General features: G+C 49.3%; 1 protein-coding gene across 5 annotated transcripts in view; it reads left to right on the top strand.

The window, feature by feature from the left end:
- The window catches only part of LOC112235374 (phospholipid-transporting ATPase ID), an 81467-nt gene that overhangs the window by 6423 nt on the left and 57544 nt on the right, over positions 1 to 17500 (top strand). For 3 of the 5 annotated variants that reach the window (XR_006083069.1, XM_042319358.1, XM_042319357.1), the window contains exon 1: positions 12438 to 12870. The exons of the other annotated variants lie outside the window; for them this stretch is intronic. Coding sequence is in view for 2 of the 3 variants with exons in the window: in XM_042319358.1 (XP_042175292.1) it covers positions 12765 to 12870 (106 nt within the window). In the remaining variant the exon portion in view is untranslated. Of the gene's footprint in view, positions 1 to 12437; positions 12871 to 17500 lie in introns of those variants that run through there. 5 annotated transcript variants of the gene reach the window in all.

Genomic DNA, 17500 nt, shown 5'->3' with positions numbered 1-17500 from the left:
GGACATGTGGAGACTGGAGTAGTGATAGTCTGGTAGATGCTGTATTCAGAACAGTAGGTCAGAGAAGCAGACAGCAGGTACTGTAGAGACTGTATTCAGAATAGTAGGTCAGAGAAGCAGACAGTAAGTACTGTAGAGACTGTGTTCAGAACAGTAGGTCAGAGAAGCAGACAGACAGTAAGTACTGTAGAGGCTGTATTCAGAACAGTAGGTCAGAAAAGCAGACAGTAAGTACTGTAGAGACTGTATTCAGAACAGTAGGTCAGAGAAGCAGACAGAGAGTAAGTACTGGAGAGGCTGTATTCAGAACAGTAGGTCAGAGAAGCAGACAGCAGGTACTGGAGAGGCTGTATTCAGAACAGTAGGTCAGAGAAGCAGACAGCAGGTACTGGAGAGGCTGTATTCAGAACAGTAGGTCAGAGAAGCAGACAGACAGTAAGTACTGTAGAGGCTGTATTCAGAACAGTAGGTCAGAGAAGCAGACAGTAAGTACTGTAGAGACTGTATTCAGAACAGTAGGTCAGAGAAGCAGACAGACAGTAAGGACTGTAGAGGCTGCATTCAGAACAGTAGGTCAGAGAAGCAGACAGCAGGTACTGTAGAGACTGTATTCAGAACAGTAGGTCAGAGAAGCAGACAGACAGTAAGTACTGGAGAGGCTGTATTCAGAACAGTAGGTCAGAGAAGCAGACAGACAGTAAGTACTGTAGAGACTGTATTCAGAACAGTAGGTCAGAGAAGCAGACAGCAGGTACTGTAGAGGCTGTAGTCAGAACAGTAGGTCAGAGAAGCAGACAGACAGTAAGTACTGGAGAGGCTGTATTCAGAACAGTAGGTCAGAGAAGCAGGCAGCAGGTACTGGAGAGGCTGTATTCAGAACAGTAGGTCAGAGAAGCAGACAGCAGGTACTGGAGAGGCTGTATTCAGAACAGTAGGTCAGAGAAGCAGACAGTAAGTACTGTAGAGGCTGTATTCAGAACAGTAGGTCAGAGAAGCAGACAGCAGGTCCTGTAGAGGCTGTATTCAGAACAGTAGGTCAGAGAAGCAGATAGACAGTAAGTACTGTAGTGACTGTATTCAGAACAGTAGGTCAGAGAAGCAGACAGCAGGTACTGGAGAGGCTGTATTCAGAACAGTAGGTCAGAGAAGCAGACAGTAAGTACTGTAGAGGCTGTATTCAGAACAGTAGGTCAGAGAAGCAGACAGCAGGTACTGGAGAGGCTGTATTCAGAACAGTAGGTCAGAGAAGCAGACAGTAAGTACTGGAGAGGCTGTATTCAGAACAGTAGGTCAGAGAAGCAGACAGTAAGTACTGTAGAGACTGTATTCAGAACAGTAGGTCAGAGAAGCAGACAGTAAGTACTGTAGAGACTGTATTCAGAACAGTAGGTCAGAGAAGCAGACAGACAGCAATTACTGGAGAGGCTGTATTCAGAACAGTAGGTCAGAGAAGCAGACAGTAAGTACTGGAGAGGCTGTATTCAGAACAGTAGGTCAGAGAAGCAGACAGTAAGTACTGTAGAGACTGTATTCAGAACAGTAGGTCAGAGAAGCAGACAGACAGTAAGTACTGGAGAGGCTGTATTCAGAACAGTAGGTCAGAGAAGCAGACAGTAAGTACTGTAGAGACTGTATTCAGAACAGTAGGTCAGAGAAGCAGACAGCCAGTACTGTAGAGGCTGTATTCAGAACAGTAGGTCAGAGAAGCAGACAGCAGGTACTGTAGAGACTGTATTCAGAACAGTAGGTCAGAGAAGCAGACAGACAGTAAGTACTGGAGAGGCTGTATTCAGAACAGTAGGTCAGAGAAGCAGACAGCAGGTACTGGAGAGGCTGTATTCAAACAGTAGGTCAGAGAAGCAGACAGCAGGTACTGGAGAGGCTGTATTCAGAACAGTAGGTCAGAGAAGCAGACAGCAGGTACTGTAGAGGCTGTATTCAGAACAGTAGGTCAGAGAAGCAGACAGTAAGTACTGTAGAGGCTGTATTCAGAACAGTAGGTCAGAGAAGCAGACAGACAGTAAGTACTGTTGAGACTGTATTCTGAACAGTAGGTCAGAGAAGCAGACAGCAGGTACTGTAGAGACTGTATTCAGAACAGTAGGTCAGAGAAGCAGACAGCAGGTACTGTAGAGGCTGTAGTCAGAACAGTAGGTCAGAGAAGCAGACAGACAGTAAGTACTGGAGAGGCTGTATTCAGAACAGTAGGTCAGAGAAGCAGACAGCAGGTACTGGAGAGGCTGTATTCAGAACAGTAGGTCAGAGAAGCAGACAGCAGGTACTGGAGAGGCTGTATTCAGAATAGTAGGTCAGAGAAGCAGACAGTAAGTACTGTAGAGGCTGTATTCAGAACAGTAGGTCAGAGAAGCAGACAGCAGGTACTGGAGAGGCTGTATTCAGAACAGTAGGTCAGAGAAGCAGACAGGAAGTACTGTAGAGGCTATATTCAGAACAGTAGGTCAGAGAAGCAGACAGTAAGTACTGTAGAGGCTATATTCAGAACAGTAGGTCAGAGAAGCAGACAGTAAGTACTGGAGAGACTGTATTCAGAACAGTAGGTCAGAGAAGCAGACAGACAGTAAGTACTGTAGAGGCTGTATTCAGAACAGTAGGTCAGAGAACCAGACAGTAAGTACTGTAGAGACTGTATTCAGAACAGTAGGTCAGAGAAGCAGACAGACAGTAAGTACTGTAGAGGCTGTATTCAGAACAGTAGGTCAGAAAAGCAGACAGTAAGTACTGTAGAGACTGTATTCAGAACAGTAGGTCAGAGAAGCAGACAGAGAGTAAGTACTGGAGAGGCTGTATTCAGAACAGTAGGTCAGAGAAGCAGACAGACAGTAAGTACTGTAGAGACTGTATTCAGAACAGTAGGTCAGTGAAGCAGACAGCAGGTACTGTAGAGGCTGTATTCAGAACAGTAGGTCAGAGAAGCAGACAGCAGGTACTGGAGAGGCTGTATTCAGAACAGTAGGTCAGAGAAGCAGACAGCAGGTACTGTAGAGACTGTATTCAGAACAGTAGGTCAGAGAAGCAGACAGACAGTAAGTACTGGAGAGGCTGTATTCAGAACAGTAGGTCAGAGAAGCAGTCAGCAGGTACTGGAGAGGCTGTATTCAGAACAGTAGGTCAGAGAAGCAGACAGCAGGTACTGGAGAGGCTGTAGTCAGAACAGTAGGTCAGAGAAGCAGACAGACAGTAAGTACTGGAGAGGCTGTATTCAGAACAGTAGGTCAGAGAAGCAGACAGCAGGTACTGGAGAGGCTGTATTCAGAACAGTAGGTCAGAGAAGCAGACAGCAGGTACTGGAGAGGCTGTATTCAGAACAGTAGGTCAGAGAAGCAGACAGACAGTAAGTACTGTAGAGGCTGTATTCAGAACAGTAGGTCAGAAAACCAGACAGTAAGTACTGTAAAGGCTATATTCAGAACAGTAGGTCAGAGAAGCAGACAGTAAGTACTGGAGAGACTGTATTCAGAACAGTAGGTCAGAGAAGCAGACAGACAGTAAGTACTGTAGAGGCTGTATTCAGAACAGTAGGTCAGAAAAGCAGACAGTAAGTACTGTAGAGACTGTATTCAGAACAGTAGGTCAGAGAAGCAGACAGAGAGTAAGTACTGGAGAGGCTGTATTCAGAACAGTAGGTCAGAGAAGCAGACAGACAGTAAGTACTGTAGAGACTGTATTCAGAACAGTAGGTCAGAGAAGCAGACAGCAGGTACTGTAGAGGCTGTATTCAGAACAGTAGGTCAGAGAAGCAGACAGCAGGTACTGGAGAGGCTGTATTCAGAACAGTAGGTCAGAGAAGCAGACAGCAGGTACTGTAGAGACTGTATTCAGAACAGTAGGTCAGAGAAGCAGACAGACAGTAAGTACTGGAGAGGCTGTATTCAGAACAGTAGGTCAGAGAAGCAGTCAGCAGGTACTGGAGAGGCTGTATTCAGAACAGTAGGTCAGAGAAGCAGACAGCAAGTACTGGAGAGGCTGTATTCAGAACAGTAGGTCAGAGAAGCAGACAGACAGTAAGTACTGGAGAGGCTGTAGTCAGAACAGTAGGTCAGAGAAGCAGACAGCAGGTACTGGAGAGGCTGTATTCAGAACAGTAGGTCAGAGAAGCAGACAGCAGGTACTGGAGAGGCTGTATTCAGAACAGTAGGTCAGAGAAGCAGACAGCAGGTACTGGAGAGGCTGTATTCAGAACAGTAGGTCAGAGAAGCAGACAGTAAGTACTGTAAAGGCTATATTCAGAACAGTAGGTCAGAGAAGCAGACAGTAAGTACTGGAGAGACTGTATTCAGAACAGTAGGTCAGAGAAGCAGACAGACAGTAAGTACTGTAGAGGCTGTATTCAGAACAGTAGGTCAGAGAACCAGACAGTAAGTACTGTAGAGACTGTATTCAGAACAGTAGGTCAGAGAAGCAGACAGACAGTAAGTACTGTAGAGGCTGTATTCAGAACAGTAGGTCAGAGAAGCAGACAGACAGTAAGTACTGGAGAGGCTGTATTCAGAACAGTAGGTCAGAGAAGCAGACAGAAGGTACTGTAGAGACTGTATTCAGAACAGTAGGTCAGAGAAGCAGACAGCAGGTACTGGAGAGGCTGTATTCAGAACAGTAGGTCAGAGAAGCAGACAGCAGGTACTGGAGAGGCTGTATTCAGAACAGTAGGTCAGAGAAGCAGACAGTAGGTACTGTAGAGACTGTATTCAGAACAGTAGGTCAGAGAAGCAGACAGACAGTAAGTACTGGAGAGGCTGTATTCAGAACAGTAGGTCAGAGAAGCAGACAGTAGGTACTGTAGAGACTGTATTCAGAACAGTAGGTCAGAGAAGCAGATAGCAGGTACTGGAGAGGCTGTATTCAGAACAGTAGGTCAGAGAAGCAGACAGACAGTAAGTACTGGAGAGGCTGTAGTCAGAACAGTAGGTCAGAGAAGCAGACAGCAGGTACTGGAGAGGCTGTATTCAGAACAGTAGGTCAGAGAAGCAGACAGCAGGTACTGGAGAGGCTGTATTCAGAACAGTAGGTCAGAGAAGCAGACAGCAGGTACTGGAGAGGCTGTATTCAGAACAGTAGGTCAGAGAAGCAGACAGTAAGTACTGTAAAGGCTATATTCAGAACAGTAGGTCAGAGAAGCAGACAGTAAGTACTGGAGAGACTGTATTCAGAACAGTAGGTCAGAGAAGCAGACAGACAGTAAGTACTGTAGAGGCTGTATTCAGAACAGTAGGTCAGAGAACCAGACAGTAAATACTGTAGAGACTGTATTCAGAACAGTAGGTCAGAGAAGCAGACAGACAGTAAGTACTGTAGAGGCTGTATTCAGAACAGTAGGTCAGAGAAGCAGACAGACAGTAAGTACTGTAGAGACTGTATTCAGAACAGTAGGTCAGAGAAGCAGACAGCAGGTACTGTAGAGGCTGTATTCAGAACAGTAGGTCAGAGAACCAGACAGCAGGTACTGGAGAGGCTGTATTCAGAACAGTAGCAGTAGGTCAGAGAAGCAGACAGTAGGTACTGTAGAGACTGTATTCAGAACAGTAGGTCAGAGAAGCAGACAGTAGGTACTGTAGAGACTGTATTCAGAACAGTAGGTCAGAGAAGCAGACAGACAGTAAGTACTGGAGAGGCTGTATTCAGAACAGTAGGTCAGAGAAGCAGACAGTAGGTACTGTAGAGACTGTATTCAGAACAGTAGGTCAGAGAAGCAGACAGCAGGTACTGGAGAGGCTGTATTCAGAACAGTAGGTCAGAGAAGCAGACAGCAGGTACTGTAGAGACTGTATTCAGAACAGTAGGTCAGAGAAGCAGACAGCAGGTACTGGAGAGGCTGTATTCAGAACAGTAGGTCAGAGAAGCAGACAGTAAGTACTGTAAAGGCTATATTCAGAACAGTAGGTCAGAGAAGCAGACAGTAAGTACTGGAGAGACTGTATTCAGAACAGTAGGTCAGAGAAGCAGACAGACAGTAAGTACTGTAGAGGCTGTATTCAGAACAGTAGGTCAGAAAAGCAGACAGTAAGTACTGTAGAGACTGTATTCAGAACAGTAGGTCAGAGAAGCAGACAGAGAGTAAGTACTGGAGAGACTGTATTCAGAACAGTAGGTCAGAGAAGCAGACAGACAGTAAGTACTGTAGAGGCTGTATTCAGAACAGTAGGTCAGAGAACCAGACAGTAAGTACTGTAGAGACTGTATTCAGAACAGTAGGTCAGAGAATCAGACAGACAGTAAGTACTGTAGAGGCTGTATTCAGAACAGTAGGTCAGAAAAGCAGACAGTAAGTACTGTAGAGACTGTATTCAGAACAGTAGGTCAGAGAAGCAGACAGAGAGTAAGTACTGGAGAGGCTGTATTCAGAACAGTAGGTCAGAGAAGCAGACAGACAGTAAGTACTGTAGAGACTGTATTCAGAACAGTAGGTCAGAGAAGCAGACAGCAGGTACTGTAGAGACTGTATTCAGAACAGTAGGTCAGAGAAGCAGACAGCAGGTACTGGAGAGGCTGTATTCAGAACAGTAGGTCAGAGAACCAGACAGCAGGTACTGGAGAGGCTGTATTCAGAACAGTAGGTCAGAGAAGCAGACAGCAGGTACTGGAGAGGCTGTATTCAGAACAGTAGGTCAGAGAAGCAGACAGCAGGTACTGGAGAGGCTGTATTCAGAACAGTAGGTCAGAGAACCAGACAGCAGGTACTGGAGAGGCTGTATTCAGAACAGTAGCAGTAGGTCAGAGAAGCAGACAGTAGGTACTGTAGAGACTGTATTCAGAACAGTAGGTCAGAGAAGCAGACAGTAGGTACTGGAGAGACTGTATTCAGAACAGTAGGTCAGAGAAGCAGACAGACAGTAAGTACTGTAGAGGCTGTATTCAGAACAGTAGGTCAGAGAACCAGACAGTAAGTACTGTAGAGACTGTATTCAGAACAGTAGGTCAGAGAAGCAGACAGACAGTAAGTACTGTAGAGGCTGTATTCAGAACAGTAGGTCAAAAAAGCAGACAGTAAGTACTGTAGAGACTGTATTCAGAACAGTAGGTCAGAGAAGCAGACAGAGAGTAAGTACTGGAGAGGCTGTATTCAGAACAGTAGGTCAGAGAAGCAGACAGACAGTAAGTACTGTAGAGACTGTATTCAGAACAGTAGGTCAGAGAAGCAGACAGCAGGTACTGTAGAGGCTGTATTCAGAACAGTAGGTCAGAGAAGCAGACAGCAGGTACTGGAGAGGCTGTATTCAGAACAGTAGGTCAGAGAAGCAGACAGCAGGTACTGTAGAGACTGTATTCAGAACAGTAGGTCAGAGAAGCAGACAGACAGTAAGTACTGGAGAGGCTGTATTCAGAACAGTAGGTCAGAGAATCAGTCAGCAGGTACTGGAGAGGCTGTATTCAGAACAGTAGGTCAGAGAAGCAGACAGCAGGTACTGGAGAGGCTGTATTCAGAACAGTAGGTCAGAGAAGCAGACAGACAGTAAGTACTGGAGAGGCTGTAGTCAGAACAGTAGGTCAGAGAAGCAGACAGCAGGTACTGGAGAGGCTGTATTCAGAACAGTAGGTCAGAGAAGCAGACAGCAGGTACTGGAGAGGCTGTATTCAGAACAGTAGGTCAGAGAAGCAGACAGCAGGTACTGGAGAGGCTGTATTCAGAACAGTAGGTCAGAGAAGCAGACAGTAAGTACTGTAAAGGCTATATTCAGAACAGTAGGTCAGAGAAGCAGACAGTAAGTACTGGAGAGACTGTATTCAGAACAGTAGGTCAGAGAAGCAGACAGACAGTAAGTACTGTAGAGGCTGTATTCAGAACAGTAGGTCAGAGAACCAGACAGTAAGTACTGTAGAGACTGTATTCAGAACAGTAGGTCAGAGAAGCAGACAGACAGTAAGTACTGTAGAGGCTGTATTCAGAACAGTAGGTCAAAAAAGCAGACAGTAAGTACTGTAGAGACTGTATTCAGAACAGTAGGTCAGAGAAGCAGACAGAGAGTAAGTACTGGAGAGGCTGTATTCAGAACAGTAGGTCAGAGAAGCAGACAGACAGTAAGTACTGTAGTGACTGTATTCAGAACAGTAGGTCAGAGAAGCAGACAGCAGGTACTGTAGAGGCTGTATTCAGAACAGTAGGTCAGAGAAGCAGACAGCAGGTACTGGAGAGGCTGTATTCAGAACAGTAGGTCAGAGAAGCAGACAGCAGGTACTGTAGAGACTGTATTCAGAACAGTAGGTCAGAGAAGCAGACAGCAGGTACTGTAGAGGCTGTATTCAGAACAGTAGGTCAGAGAAGCAGACAGACAGTAAGTACTGTAGAGACTGTATTCAGAACAGTAGGTCAGAGAAGCAGACAGTAAGTACCGTAGAGACTGTATTCAGAACAGTAGGTCAGAGAAGCAGACAGCAGGTACTGTAGAGGCTGTATTCAGAACATTAGGTCAGAGAAGCAGACAGCAGGTACTGGAGAGGCTCTAAGCACATTCAAGTTGTTTCTGGAATTACATGCCCAAGCCAAGGTCATCTGCCGAATGTGTGTGTGTGTGTGTGTGTGTGTGTGTGTTTACTTTATGCCACAGTTCAACAGCGAGGGAATTTTAGTTAAAAACCTTTTTATGGATCTATGGCAGCACGTGTGTGTGTGTGTGTGAATGTGTGTATACATCAGAGAGAAGTGTGTGTTTAGCAGTCTGGATGTGTCCTCTAATGCCACAAGACTCCCCACACACGGCACGTGCCCAGAACTCTTTATCCCCGCTGCAGTGTCTCCTCTCCCCTCCCATTCCTTACCAACACTCAGGCAACTGGGCTGCTGTGAGAGTCACCTTGGCTCCGTATGCCAGCACAGCTGCATCTCCCTCCTCATGGCTCGATCCAAGATGGCACCCAGTTTCCCCCTGCAGTGACCTGCTTCTCTCACACCTCTGCAGAGGCAGTTGCCCTGACAACAACCTACTGTTCTGAATACAGTCTCTATTGGTTGAAACCCTCTGCAAACGGACAGCCTTGGTGATTATGTAATGCAGAGACCGCTTCTCTGTGTTATTGTGAGGAGGACAATGTTTATGTAACTGGTGCCAGGGAAGGCACGTCCAAGGAATTGATTAGGGTACCCAATAATGCAGTAGCACTATAATGCCCAATAATGCAGTTTTTTAAATTATTATTATTACCTTTTATTTAACTAGGCAAGTCAGTTAAGAACAAATTCTTTTTTTCAATGATGGCCTTGGAACAGTGGGTTAACTGCCTGTTCAGGGGCAGAACAACAGATTTGTAACTTGTCAGCTCGGGGATTTGAACTTGCAACCTTCCAGTTACTAGTCCAACGCTCTAACCACTAGGCTACCCTGCCACCCCACGTTGAAGATGTCCTGTATCCAATTCCCAATATCATCATATTAATCACTTTATTACAGTGTCGTGTAATGTTATTTAACATGACTAAAGTTAATCAGCGGAATCAGAGTCGTGTAGCCTAAAGGTTCTATCGCATAACGTTCTGATGCCCCCTACATTCAAACAATTGGTCTTTAGCCTGTTGAAAGGAAATACAACGTTCCGTCATTAGACTTGGCGACAGGCTCCGATGAAGATGCTGCTACTTCAGGTTCCAGTCATTTACAGTGTGGTAACGGCACCGTCAGCATCTCATTCATAGTGACATGAAGGCACCGCTTACAGCATCACAGAGAGAGTGGAGCTGGCAGCACAGCATCACAGAGAGAGTGGAGCTGGCAGCAGAGCATCACAGAGAGAGTGGAGCTGGCAGCAGAGCATCACAGAGAGAGTGGAGCTGGCAGCACAGCATCACAGAGAGAGTGGAGCTGGCAGCAGAGCATCACAGAGAGAGTGGAGCTGGCAGCACAGCATCACAGAGAGAGTGGAGCTGGCAGCACAGTATCACAGAGAGAGTGGAGCTGGCAGCACAGCATCACAGAGAGAGTGGAGCTGGCAGCACAGCATCACAGAGAGAGTGGAGCTGGCAGCAGAGCATCACAGAGAGAGTGGAGCTGGCAGCAGAGCATCACAGAGAGAGTGGAGCTGGCAGCAGAGCATCACAGAGAGAGTGGAGCTGGCAGCACAGCATCACAGAGAGAGTGGAGCTGGCAGCACAGCATCACAGAGAGAGTGGAGCTGGCAGCACAGTATCACAGATAGAGTGGAGCTGGCAGCACAGCATCACAGAAAGAGTGGAGCTGGCTGCACAGTATCACAGAGAGAGTGGAGCTGGCAGCACAGCATCACAGAGAAAATGGATCTCGCAGCACAGCATCACAGAGAGAGTGGAGCTGGCAGCACAGTATCACAGAGAGAGTGGAGCTGGCAGCACAGCATCACAGAGAGAGTCGAGCTGGCAGCACAGCATCACAGAGAAAATGGATCTCGCAGCACAGCATCACAGAGAGAGTGGAGCTGGCAGCACAGTATCACAGAGAGAGTGGAGCTGGCAGCACAGCATCACAGAGAGAGTCGAGCTGGCAGCACAGCATCACAGAGAGAGTGGAGCTGGCAGCTGGCAGCACAGCATCACAGAGAGAGTGGAGCTGGCAGCACAGTATCACAGAGAGAGTGGAGCTGGCAGCACAGCATCACAGAGAGAGTGGAGCTGGCAGCACAGTATCACAGAGAGAGTGGAGCTGGCAGCACAGCATCACAGAGAGAGTGGAGCTGGCAGCACAGTATCACAGAGAGAGTGGAGCTGGCAGCACAGCATCACAGATTGAGTGGAGCTGGCAGCACAGCATCACAGAGAGAGTGGAGCTGGCAGCACAGCATCACAGAGAGAGTGGAGCTGGCAGCACAGCATCACAGAGAGAGTGGAGCTGGCAGCACAGCATCACAGAGAGAGTGGAGCTGGCAGCACAGCATCACAGAGAGAGTGGAGCTGGCAGCACAGCATCACAGAGAGAGTGGAGCTGGCAGCACAGCATCACAGAGAGAGTGGAGCTGGCAGCACAGCATCACAGAGAGAGTGGAGCTGGCAGCACAGCATCACAGAGAGAGTGGAGCTGGCAGCAGAGCATCACAGAGAGAGTGGAGCTGGCAGCACAGCATCACAGAGAGAGTGGAGCTGGCAGCACATCATCACAGAGAGAGTGGAGCTGGCAGCACAGCATCACAGAGAGAGTGGAGCTGGCAGCACAGTATCACAGAGAGAGTGGAGCTGGCAGCACAGCATCACAGAGAGAGTGGAGCTGGCAGCACAGTATCACAGAGAGAGTGGAGCTGGCAGCACAGCATCACAGATTGAGTGGAGCTGGCAGCACAGCATCACAGAGAGAGTGGAGCTGGCAGCACAGCATCACAGAGAGAGTGGAGCTGGCAGCACAGCATCACAGAGAGAGTGGAGCTGGCAGCACAGCATCACAGAGAGAGTGGAGCTGGCAGCACAGTATCACAGAGAGAGTGGAGCTGGCAGCACAGCATCACAGAGAGAGTGGAGCTGGCAGCACAGCATCACAGAGAGAGTGGAGCTGGCAGCACAGCATCACAGAGAGAGTGGAGCTGGCAGCACAGCATCACAGAGAGAGTGGAGCTGGCAGCACAGCATCACAGAGAGAGTGGAGCTGGCAGCACAGCATCACAGAGAGAGTGGAGCTGGCAGCACATCATCACAGAGAGAGTGGAGCTGGCAGCACAGCATCACAGAGAGAGTGGAGCTGGTATCACAGAGAGAGTGGAGCTGGCAGCACAGCATCACAGAGAGAGTGGAGCTGGCAGCACAGTATCACAGAGAGAGTGGAGCTGGCAGCACAGCATCACAGATAGAGTGGAGCTGGCAGCACAGTATCACAGAGAGAGTGGAGCTGGCAGCACAGCATCACAGAGAGAGTGGAGCTGGCAGCACAGCATCACAGAGAGAGTGGAGCTGGCAGCACAGCATCACAGAGAGAGTGGAGCTGGCAGCACAGTATCACAGAGAGAGTGGAGCTGGCAGCACAGCATCACCGAGAGAGTGGAGCTGGCAGCACAGCATCACAGAGAGAGTGGAGCTGGCAGCACAGCATCACAGAGAGAGTGGAGCTGGCAGCACAGTATCACAGAGAGAGTGGAGCTGGCAGCACAGCATCACAGAGAGAGTGGAGCTGGCAGCACAGCATCACAGAGAGAGTGGAGCTGGCAGCACAGCATCACAGAGAGAGTGGAGCTGGCAGCACAGCATCACAGAGAGCTGGCAGCACAGCATGGAGCTGGCAGCACAGCATCACAGAGAGAGTGGAGCTGGCAGCAGAGCATCACAGAGAGAGTGGAGCTGGCAGCACAGCATCACAGAGTGGAGCTGGCAGCACAGCATCACAGAGAGAGTGGAGCTGGCAGCACAGCATCACAGAGAGAGTGGAGCTGGCAGCACAGCATCACAGAGAGAGTGGAGCTGGCAGCACAGCATCACAGAGAGAGTGGAGCTGGCAGCACAGCATCACAGAGAGAGTGGAGCTGGCAGCACAGCATCACAGAGAGAGTGGAGCTGGCAGCACAGCATCACAGAGAGAGTGGAGCTGGCAGCACAGCATCACAGCCAATGACCTCAGTGGTTCTGCAGCAGAGAGAGAGAGAAGTGAGAGAGAGAGCGGGTGAGAGGGGGAGGGGGAGAGAAGCGGTAATGGTATGACACACTCCTAATCTATAACCGGAGACGCAGACGGGACAGGACTGGACCAAGAGTGTTCGGTGCAGCTCCCGGAGCGTCTGTCTCTGCGCAAGATGCTCAGCAGAACCGGGGAAAACCTATCGACCGATTAAATACGTCAGTCCCTGTTAGGTTAAGGAAGAGAGTCAGAATGACTATCCCCAAAGATATTCCTGAAAAGTGGTTCCCCATCGTTCTTCCACTGCAACAGAAGAAACAACAAGGACTAGCTGCTAAAACCAAGAAGACGTGGACAGGTACTTCTGTTTGCCACAGTCACGTCAGTCATCTGTTTTATATGCAGTGTGTGTCTGTTTGTTCATTGGATGGGGAAATGTGCTGTAGCTTCCATCTATATGATTTATTGTGTTCTGTCTGATGACAGACAGGATCTCCTTGCTTTGTCAATAAACCATTCTACATCTCATCTGTTTGTGTCAGTATTCAGTCCGTCTCATCTCATGATTTCTCACATCTCTGCAGTGTCCCCCATCTCCATATCTCCATCATTGTGTGTGTGTTTATGTGTCTGTGTGAAGCCTCATCCACATCTACCTGTCACTCCGTCACCAGTCCTCTGTCTAACCTTGTATGGATACAGTTCACACTCGTACGCTTCACTGACTCTCAGTGCCTGTCATTTCACGCATGACCAGTCACTGTCAGCCAACACTCTACCTCTCAACGCTGTCAGTGGCTGGCACACACACACACACACACACAGATGGAGCTTTTAACAACCTCATCAGTCATTATAGAATGCTGGACTGAATACCCTGTCCCGTTGACAAGGATTCAGTACCCTGTTCTTGAGAGACATAACTACTGCTGTGGACTGACAGTGTTAATTGTATGTTGCTCATTAGGCCCATAATGAATGATAGTTAATAGAAAAGAATGTCAAGACATTCATGAGGCCCTCAGTGTGTGACTAATGTCCCTGTCTGAGCAGCCCAGGGCGGTGTGACAAGCCCGGGGCGGTGAGACAAGCCCGGGGCGGTGAGACAGCCCAGGGCGGTGAGACAAGCCCGGGGCGGTGAGACAAGCCCGGGGTGGTGAGACAGCCTGGGGTGGTGAGACAAGCCCGGGGCGGTGAGACAAGCCCAGGGCGGTGAGACAGCCCGGGGCGGTGAGACAAGCCCAGGGCGGTGAGACAAGCCCGGGGCGGTGAGACAAGCCAGGGGCGGTGAGACAAGCCCGGGGCGGTGAGACACTGATCCATCTTATAGGCACCAGTCACAGACACTGCACTGGTTCTCCCTAACCTTTTACCTTGAATCTCATTGTGTGTGTGTGTGTGTGTGTGTGTGTGTGTGTGTGTGTGTGTGTGTGTGTGTGTGTGTGTGTGTGTGTGTGTGTGTGTGTGTGTGTGTGTGTGTGTGTGTGTGTGTGTGTGTGTGTGTGTGTTTTCTGCATGCATCCACCATCATTTATAGACCTTTATTTAAACCAGTCTGTTACTGTGTCAGTTTCATTGTTTACCTTAAATTGACAGAAAAGAGACTACCTCTACCTCTCACACTCTCTCTCTCTCTCTCTCTCTCTCTCTCTCTACCTCTCTCTCTACCTCTCTCTACCTCTCCCTCTCTCTCTCTCTCTCTCTCTCTCCTCTCTCCTCTCTCTCTCCTCTCTCTCTCCTCTCTCTCTACCTCTACCTCTCTCTCTCTCTCTCTCTCTCTCTCTCTCTCTCTCCCTCTACCTCTCCCTCTCTCTCTCTCTCTCTCTCTCTCTACCTCTCTCTCTACCACTCCCTCTCTCTCTCTCTCTCTACCTCTCTCTCACCTCTCCCTCTCTCTCTCTCTCTCTCTCTCTCTACCTCTCTCTCTACCTCTCTCTCTACCTCTCCCTCTCTCTCTCTCTCTCTCTCCTCTCTCTCACCTCTCCCTCTGTCTCTCTCTCTCTCTCTCTCTCTCTACCTCTCTCTCTACCTCTCTCTCTGTCTCTCTCTCTCTCTCTCTACCTCTCTCTCTACCTCTCTCTCTACCTCTCCCTCTCTCTCTCTCTCTCTCTCTCTCTACCTCTCTCTCTACCTCTACCTCTCTCTACCTATCTCTACCTCCACCTCTCTCTCTACCTCTCTCTACCTCTACCTCTCTCTCTACCTCTCTCTCTACTTCTCTCTACCTCTACCTCTCTCTCTCTCTCTACCTCTCTCTACCTCTCTCTACCTCTCTCTCTCTCTCTCTCTCCTCCCTACCTCTCTCTCTCTACCTCTCTCTACCTCTCTCTCTACCTCTACCTCTCTCTCTCTACCTCTCTCTCCTACTCTCTCTCTCTCTCTCTCTACCTCTCTCTCTACCTCTCTCTCTCTCTACCTCTCTCTACCTCTCTCTCTCTCTACCTCTCTCTCTCTCTCTTTACCTCTCTCTCTCGCACACTCTCTACCTCTCTCTCTACCTCTCTCTCTCTCTCTCTCTCTCTCTCTCTACCTCTCTCTCTCTACCTCTCTCTCTCTCTCTCTCTTCCTCTCTCTTTACCTCTCTACCTCTCTCTCTCTCTCTACCTCTCTGTCTCTCTGTGAGTCCTCATTACGTACCCTTCCTGCTGTGCTTCAGTAGCATCTGGTTATACAGTATTTATCAATTACCTAGAATTCTGTACAGAGCATGTCAGTCACTGGATGTAGCGACAGTTCTTTCGTTTATTGGCCCATCTGGTTTTCTTGAGATTTACAAAGTAAACAATGGGACAGTATCAGACAGACCGTCCTCTAGGTTCAGTTAGGGAACATCTACAAGACCAGGCAGCAGAATACAACCCACTAGATAGAACATTGAATGTGTGTAGATAGAATAGTATGTGTGTGTTGGTCAGTGTGAATGTGTGTGTAAGTAGAATTGTGTGTGTGTGTGTGTGTGTGTGTGTGTGTGTGTGTGTGTGTGTGTGTGTGTGTGTGTGTGTGTGTGTGTGTGTGTGTGTGTGTGTGGTGTGTGTTGGTGTGTGTGAATGTGTGTGTAGATAGAATAGTGCATGTGTGTTGGTGTGTGTGAATGTGTGTGTAGATAGAATAGTGCATGTGTGTTGGTGTGTGTGAATGTGTGTGTAGATAGAATAGTGCATGTGTGTTGGTGTGTGTGAATGTGTGTGTAGATAGAATAGTGCATGTGTGTTGGTGTGTGTGAATGTGTGTGTAGATAGAATAGTGCATGTGTGTTGGTGTGTGTGAATGTGTGTGTAGATAGAATAGTGCATGTGTGTTGGTGTGTGTGAATGTGTGTGGCCACGGGGTGAGTCTAAGAACTGGTGCGTCAGGTATTTGTGGCAGGTGCCGTCATGTCTAGAGAAAGAGAGAGAAAGGGGAGAAGGGGACGAGAGGGAGAGAGTGAGAGAGAAGGAGAGAGAAGGAGAGAGAGCTCCCCTGTGGATCTGGTAACACAGATCCATACATCATGCCTTCACTCACACACACATCCTCTTAACAGGATGATAGTAGCTTGTAGAATCCTCCAGGCCTTGCTGTTATGATCTGTGATATGTATAACCTAGTTACTATGCTGTAGATGTCTCTGTGTCCCAGTAAAGAGGTTTAAAGGCTGGATAATGGGCTTCTGTATTGTCCTGCTGCGTAGCTCTGAGAGGCACTGTGGCTGGAGGCTGGAGCGTCCTGCGGCGTAGCTCTGAGAGGCACTGTGGCTGGAGGCTGGAGCGTCCTGCTGCGTAGCTCTGAGAGGCACTGTGGCTGGAGGCTGGAGCGTCCTGCTGCGTAGCTCTGAGAGGCACTGTGGCTGGAGGATGGAGCGTCCTGCGGCGTAGCTCTGAGAGGCACTGTGGCTGGAGGCTGGAGCGTCCTGCTGCGTAGCTCTGAGAGGCACTGTGGCTGGAGGCTGGAGCGTCCTGCTGCGTAGCTCTGAGAGGCACTGTGGCTGGAGGCTAGAGCGTCCTGCTGCGTAGGTCTGAGAGGCACTGTGGCTGGAGGCTGGGGCGTCCTGCTGCGTAGGTCTGAGAGGCACTGTGGCTGGAGGCTGGGGCGTCCTGCTGCGTAGGTCTGAGAGGCACTGTGGCTGGAGGCTGGAGCGTCCTGCTGCGTAGGTCTGAGAGGCACTGTGGCTGGAGGCTGGGGCGTCCTGCTGCGTAGCTCTGAGAGGCACTGTGGCTGGAGGCTGGAGCGTCCTGCTGCGTAGCTCTGAGAGGCACTGTGGCTGGAGGCTGGGGCGTCCTGCTGCGTAGCTCTGAGAGGCACTGTGGCTGGAGGCTGGAGCGTCCTGCTGCGTAGCTCTGTTATGTGGACCAGCCTGCCAGCGGGCATGGGGCTGTTATGTGACCAACCTACCTGCCTGCCAGTGGGCATGGGGCTGTTATGTGGACCAGCCTGCCAGCGGGCATGGGGCTGTTATGTGGGCAACAGGGGTTAATGCAGACTGGCTACAGATTTATTTCAGACGCTGACCAAAGAAACAACACAATGACCTTCAGAGTAAGAGAGCTGGAGGAAGGAGAGAGGGATGGACAGAGAGAGGAGTGGAGGGAGGAAGAGAGGGATGTAGATAGAGAGAGGAGTGGAGGGAGGAAGAGAGGGATGTAGATAGAGAGAGGAGGTGGAGGGAGGAAGAGAGAGAGGGAGGGACAGAGGGATGGACAGAGAGAGGAGTGGAGGGAGGAAGAGAGGGATGTAGATAGAGAGAGGAGTGGAGGGAGGAAGAGAGGGATGTAGATAGAGAGAGGAGGTGGAGGGAGGAAGAGAGAGAGGGAGGGACAGAGGGATGGACAGAGAGAGGAGTAGAGGGAGGAAGAGAGGGATGTAGATAGAGAGAGGAGTGGAGGGAGGAAGAGAGGGATGTAGATAGAGAGAGGAGTGGAAGGAGGAAGAGAGGGATGTAGATAGAGAGAGGAGTGGAGGGAGGAAGAGAGGGATGTAGGTAGAGAGAGGAGTGGAGGGAGGAAGAGAGG

Source organism: Oncorhynchus tshawytscha, unplaced genomic scaffold, assembly GCF_018296145.1.
Source record: "Oncorhynchus tshawytscha isolate Ot180627B unplaced genomic scaffold, Otsh_v2.0 Un_scaffold_17_pilon_pilon, whole genome shotgun sequence".
Classification (NCBI taxonomy): Eukaryota; Metazoa; Chordata; class Actinopteri; order Salmoniformes; family Salmonidae; genus Oncorhynchus; species Oncorhynchus tshawytscha.
The sequence above is the reverse complement of the archived record's forward strand: the minus strand, read 5'-3'. Positions and strand labels throughout refer to the sequence as shown.